Here is a 6,670-nt window from a genome sequence, read left to right as displayed (position 1 = left end):
ATTAATTTATTTATAATATATTCATGTATGTATGGCATAGCGCACTCCACAACGTGGCGGTCGGCTATTGCGACCTTTTGACCTTTGACTCCAAAAATAATATTCTTTTCAAGTCCAAATTGCTACGCTTCTTCGCCCCTTCCAATTTCCAGGCTATTATTAGATGAATATTGAAGATACCCACTTCATAAATTTTATTTATTTTTGAATTTTGAATTTTAAGCAAAAATTCTAAATATATTTATAAGAGTGTGAAATTTATGATAAAAAAATTTATAGTTAAAAAAAAATAAAAAAATACTATTTCTCATTGTTCGGTGAAGACTCAAAAAACAAAGATTCTTATCCAAGAAAAAAAATGATTGAGTTCGAATTATTATGAGTCAAAACTAACACAAAAAAAAAAAAAAATCATAATTAAGTAAAGAGAAGTGATATACTATATATGTATAATTATACACACAATATTATACGTACTAGTTCTATTTTATTAATATTTTTTTTTTAATTTCAAATTTTAAAAAAATCACCTTTTTCAATGGCTTATATATACATTATTTATTGTAAGTAATAGTTATGTAAATAAAATTCAAAATATAAATAGCATTTATCCCCCGAATTTAAACACATAAATACTTGTGATCGAGAGTCTTTTTGTCTCTCTTTAAGTTGTGTCTGGATGTTGAACTAAATTGAATTGAGATGATAAAATATTGTTAGAAAATAATTTTTTAATATTATTATTATTTTAGAATTTGAAATTTTTAAATTTTTAAATTTTTTATTATATTTTATATTAGAATTTAAAAAATTGTAATGATTAGTTGAGATGAATTTATGAACCAAATAAAGCCCACACACTCACTTGTATAGTAAACAATAACAAGCGCATATATAGGAGCGAGATGAAATAATAAAAATGGTTTATTTTTAGAGAGATATTCTAACCATAAATTGATTATATAAAAATAATCTCACAAATTAATATGATTTGATATGATTTATTATATTATAAATTTATTTTTATTGCAAAGCAAAACCGACGGATCACATAAAATCATATCATTTTGTGAGATTACTTTTATGTAATCTCTTTGTCGCTATAGCACTTCTCTTTATTTTAAATTGACATTTTTATTTGGCGTAAATAATTTATCTAGCCAACAATTTCCGCCTGAATTTTAAAACTTAATAGAAAATAAGCACATGAATTGAGAGTTATAATATATTAATAATTTTCATTTTTCAAAAAATATTCAATATCTAATAAATAAATATTTAAAAAGTTAAATTTCAGAAGAGAAAATATACTTACAATCGTGAATTGTGTAACCGCCGCGTAATCGTTTTGAAAAAAATGAATAAAACATGAGACTCACATAAAAAAATTAATTTTTTAATAATGAATTCCACTCTTTTTCAAAACGATTACGCGACGATTACGCACTTTACGATTGTCCGTAGAAGTACTCATTTCAGAATTCCACCAATCTTTCATTTCAGTCGGACTCGGAAGTTTCGTTAGTCACTCGGAATTTTATACGGAGCGCCATTTCAATTTTCTTTGCTCTTATAAAAGGCCTCTCCTTTTTCATTTTGCATTCTCAACTGTCGATCCGTGTTCAACTCGCGTGCCCCAGCAGTCAGCCAAAAGCAAGAGAGAATCAGAGATAGAACACAGAAAGAATCGGAGGGGTCTTTTTATTTTTTTTCGATTTATATTCAATCAGATAAACGCGTTGGGGTCTAACCCACCACTTTTGAATTCTCAAATCCCCTTCGCTTCATCTTCTTCTTTTTCTTCGTCGTCGTCGTCGTCGTCAGTTTTGTTCATTCAGATCTCAATTTCCGATTACGAGGTCTCGATCCGTTGCATAGCAGTGATACACCAAGTTTTGGGTGTTACTTTTTCTGGGTTTTCTTGCCGACACCGTATCGACTAATTTCCGGCGATGAATGATGTTGGCCTCATTGGTTTGGTTGTGAAGTAATATGGAAGTGGTTGTTACACGCCAATACGATGACGCTTTACATTGGTCGCGAGGCTTCGAAGGTTGGTTAATGGTTACCCTCTATTCGGTATCTCTTATGCTATGCAACTATTTGTTTGTCGGTGATTTATATTGATCAGGTTCGTTTCTGTTTCTTTTTGTGGGGGTGAAGTTGTGGAAAAGACTTTGCGCAGAGACATTGACAGAGATCAACCTTCTTGCAGAGAATTGGAAATACCTTCTCGCGGGTCTCATTTTTCAGGTTTCTCTATTTTGATCGATTGCTGGATAGTCCGACTTTTACTTTCACCGTCGTCTATTCCCTTTATTTTTCTCCAAGAATGTTAAAGAATCCAAGTTTTCCTACACATTGTAACTCCTTTCTTCACGCTTTTCTAGTTTCCTCAAGTGGAAATAATTTGGAGAATGGAGGGCACCCTTTTTTTTTTTTTTTTTTTTAATTTTTAAATTTTTTATTTTGAAATGCTGGAATCAATTTGGTCATGTTTGAGGGATTCTTTCAGATATGTTTGATCTGATTCATTTTGGAGAATGAAGTTTAAACTTGCATTTTGTGTTTATATCTTTAATTGTATGTCAGTGTTAATAGAATCAATTATCATGCTTCTCCTTTTACTCTTAAAAGCAAGAAAAAGTCCTTTGTAATTTGGGATGCGTATTATTCATCAAAACTCAAAAAGCCCTTTCGTGTTTGTATAATTTTTTGCTTTTTACTTTTCATCGGGCTTTGGTCGAATGTTTGGATACGGTAATCTTGTTGCCATGTCTTCCTTCTAACAGCCAAGTCTATCATGACATCCCATTGCGTTTATGAATGTCATTATGTATACAGATTTTAAATTTACTTGGTTGTACATTTTTGCTGTTTGTCGAGATTGTTTTGTTTTGCTTTTTGAATTTTATGCCGTTTTCTTTTCTTATATATGTCTTAACAAATACAATTCCCTCTGCAGTATGTACATGGTCTGGCTGCCCGAGGAGTTCATTATCTTCATCGGCCAGGGCCAGTACTTCAGGATGCTGGGTTCTTTCTTCTTCCGGTTTGTATCCATTTGTTCTTTACCTTTTTACTCTTAGTATTATTTCATTTCTGTGTAATGTACTTATTATAATAAATTTATTTCCTTATATTTCATTTTCATATGAAAATAGGAGCTTGGCCAAGACAAAGCTTACATCAGTGAGACTCTGTTCACCTTCATTTTCTTATCTTTTATCTTGGTAAGGTTCTTTCCTTTTTCTTTGTTCACTATCTTGCTCATATTGCTTTTGATAGTTGTGTCTTTCGCTGTTTTGTTTTCCTTTTTAAAGGCAGTAGATTTTGTGGATTAGAAACTGCTCTGTATTTCGTTGCTGCCTATTGTATTCACATTTGTGGAGACAGTTTGAATTCATTATACTCATGGAGACATCAATGGGCAATAATACATTCATGCTCAGTGAAACTTGCTACTCTTGAAAGTGAATGTACAATATAGATTTTTCTCTCTCAATGTGTGTGTTGATTTTCCCATTGGCTTCTCTGTCTTACGGGATTCAGACAAATTAGGATAGGAGCAGTGTGTATTATTTTTCAGCATGGAGACAAGGTGTGTGAGAGTTGGCTTGCAGAATTACCTGCTAAATTAGTTGCCGAGTAAGAAGTCTAATGCTAAAGAAGTTCTTATCTTATGGTTTTATTCATTCATGATATCTACTGTTTCTAATGATTATCATTATACAGTTTATTAATTGCTTTGGAAAATTTCTGGCATTTTTGTTAACTGATAATTCATTTTCTATTGCGGCTACCATTCCTTAAGTATTCCTGTCGTCTTTCACTGAGGTTCTTTTTTGAGTTCTGATTTCCTGGATCAATTTTGCTGAGAAAGCTGTATTTACTTTACCTAATAATGTGTATGTTGTATTGCAGTGGAGCTTCCATCCATTCATCTTGAAGAGCAAAAAGATCTACACAGTTCTAGTATGGTGCAGGGTTCTAGCATTTTTAGTTGTAAGTGACAATAATATTTGTTACTTTATCCTTTTTGTGCTGTCCTTGTTCATGCTTTGAGGGTCCTTTTTGGCTTTAGTTGATGTAGATTATGGCAAAATATACACTTTGTTGTAATTTCTAGTTTAGAAAATTTGTCGAGTCTGAATTCTTATGGCCTGCTTTCTACTGCTCAGTAATGCGGGTTGTTTGGCAAAAGTTGCTGTGATAGGTACTCCTGTTGGAGAGCATACCATTACGTGATTGATCCTTTGATTGATTGATAATCCTCTACTGTTCTTTATCAATTTGGCCACAAAAATTTGTAGTTTTTAGAAGAAAACCATTTGTGATTTTCATAATTATTATTTGTATTTTAGTGGTACTAATTGATATCATGATGCATACTTCCAAGCATTTGAATAATGCTAAAGTGTTGCTTAATTAACCAAACACTAAGTTAATATAAATTGTGTAATGGCTGTAGCAAACTAACCTGTTATAATGAAGAAAGAAGGAAGCAAATTCTTTCCTATAAGAATCCAAACTTAGTTTATTATATAAGTGTTTTTCCTTTCTTCTGTTTTTCTGCATTATTTAACTGTGGGGTTGGGGTGGTGATGGGCTTGTCAACTCTGGGGTTTATATGGGGAAGATATTATGCATGGAAGTGATGTCCAAAGTTTTCTGATAGTTGGTTATTGACATATTGTGTATTTGTTTGCTTCAGGCCTCTCAAATTCTTCGTATATTTACATTCTATTCTACCCAGCTTCCTGGTCCAAACTATCATTGTCGTGAGGTAAGACTCTTTGATACGAGTTTATGATTTTGTTATGTACAGGGTACTTGCTGGACTAGGGTTTATCTTGAATTTTTTTATTTTTATTTTTTTCACCAAATCTCCCCCTGTATTATGAAGGGTTCAGAACTTGCAAGGCTGCCTCGTCCTGATAGTGTAATTGAAGTCCTCTTGATCAATTGTGAGTGGCTCTTGTATATTACTCAAATTCTTTGGCTTATTGCCATGACATAGTTCTTATTTGTGTTCATTATTGGTTTTGAATATGCAGTTCCTCGGGGCATGGTGTATGGTTGTGGGGATTTGATTTTTTCATCGCACATGATTTTTACTTTAGTCTTTGTGCTCACATACCAGAAATATGGCACGCTAAGGTAAACTGACTTGTAAATATTCTAAATTTGGATTGACTTACAAGCTATCTGATTATACCAAGTGCTGTCATACTAGGTAGTTTTGACTCATCTTAGATTTTGCCAATATGCATCACCGCAGGTGGATAAAACGGCTTTCCTGGTTGCTTGCTGTAATCCAGAGTTTCTTGATTGTAGCATCCCGCAAACATTACACAGTTGATGTTGTCGTTGCATGGTATGATCTACTTTGCTATCAACTTTTGTAATTTCTGAATAAAAGTTTGTCTTCAATTTATCCTTAGTTCACCAAATGGTCGTCCTGCAGGTATACTGTTAATTTGGTGGTGTTCTTTATAGACAATAAATTGCCAGGTTGGGTTATTTGACTCGGTTATTGCTATGTTTTTTGGTTGGTTATATTTGAGCTGCAGCATTAACTTTTGTTGTTACTCCAGAAATGCCTGATCGTACTGGAGGAGCATCGCTCTTGTTACCAATGAGTACCAAGGACAAGGATAGCAAGACCAAAGAAGAGAATCACAAACTCCTGAATGGAAACTCAGGAGACCCTGCTGATTGGGTATAGTGAATCTGTTTGTTTTATTTGTTCTTGTGATTGAAACATTTGTGTTATGCTGTGACTTAAATTGGCATTGTATTGATTCCAGTGGCAGAGAAATCAAGTCAATGGCAAGACTTTGGAAAATGGAAATACAGGACATCCTGATGCTGCAATGAATGGTGTGTAGATAATCGAAGCTGCTGCTGCAACGACTGGAGCTTTTACAAGGACCGCTGGTTGGATCGTCATGCTCTTCAAAGAGTTTAGTTGATTGTATGGTGGGCTTTTTTCCCATGATACTGATAACTTAATTTCTATTCCTGTGGAAATGGAATTTGTCTTGTTCTTTACGCTCCTTTATGTCGTGGTTGACATAATTTAATATTAGCATTGGCTTTTACGTTTTATAATTTTCCATATTTCTACCATGCAAATGTTGTTGCCTTTTGTTCTGCTGGTGAATTACTCGTGCTCACAACCTTGGCATTCCCACGTTTGTGAGGCTAATGCTGTTTTTCTTCTGTGATGCAAAAGACAGATCCCTGTCAATATGATAAAAATTCCTCGGCTTATCTTCTTCTCGTTTGACCTCGATCTCTCTTTTCAAAACAGTTAGGCTCCTTTTTGTTACAATGGCATTTTGGTTTGGAGAAGAAATAAGGAAACTGAGCTGTTATAGCAATGTTCTATGGCGGTTGATCCGTAAGGGAAATCCGAACTCATTACAAATGGCTAGGTGATGCATGCCACACATGACAGCTTTGCATTTTATGCTGAGTTCTATTACTTGTAAGTGGGTATGTAAATACACCACTTAGTTTGGGACCCATTGTAGTTATAAAAGAAGTTCAGAGCGCAAAGTTTTATATATTGTTTGAGGTGGCAAGACTTCTACACAAGTAATATGTTTAACGAGGAATGCTATATATCAGTTACTATTCATCTTCATACTCCATACTCGACATT

The 6,670-nt window shown here is 33.6% G+C and overlaps 1 protein-coding gene across 1 annotated transcript; it reads left to right on the top strand.

Annotated features, from left to right (window-relative positions):
- Window positions 1–1,528: 1,528 nt before the first annotated feature.
- On the top strand, window positions 1,529–6,276 carry LOC108981985 (phosphatidylinositol:ceramide inositolphosphotransferase 1-like). The gene is made up of 12 exons (XM_018953245.2): window positions 1,529–2,053; window positions 2,164–2,253; window positions 2,966–3,052; window positions 3,165–3,233; window positions 3,925–4,005; window positions 4,715–4,786; window positions 4,907–4,967; window positions 5,058–5,160; window positions 5,282–5,377; window positions 5,468–5,514; window positions 5,598–5,722; window positions 5,811–6,276. The coding sequence occupies exons 1-12, from the start codon at window positions 2,021–2,023 to the stop codon at window positions 5,889–5,891; spliced, it is 945 nt and encodes a 314-aa protein (XP_018808790.1). The 5' UTR covers window positions 1,529–2,020; the 3' UTR covers window positions 5,892–6,276.
- The last annotated feature ends 394 nt before the right edge of the window (window positions 6,277–6,670 follow it).

The sequence above is a fragment of the Juglans regia genome, chromosome 4 (genome assembly GCF_001411555.2).
Source record: "Juglans regia cultivar Chandler chromosome 4, Walnut 2.0, whole genome shotgun sequence".
NCBI classification, from domain to species: Eukaryota; Viridiplantae; Streptophyta; class Magnoliopsida; order Fagales; family Juglandaceae; genus Juglans; species Juglans regia.
The sequence above is the reverse complement of the archived record's forward strand: the minus strand, read 5'-3'. Positions and strand labels throughout refer to the sequence as shown.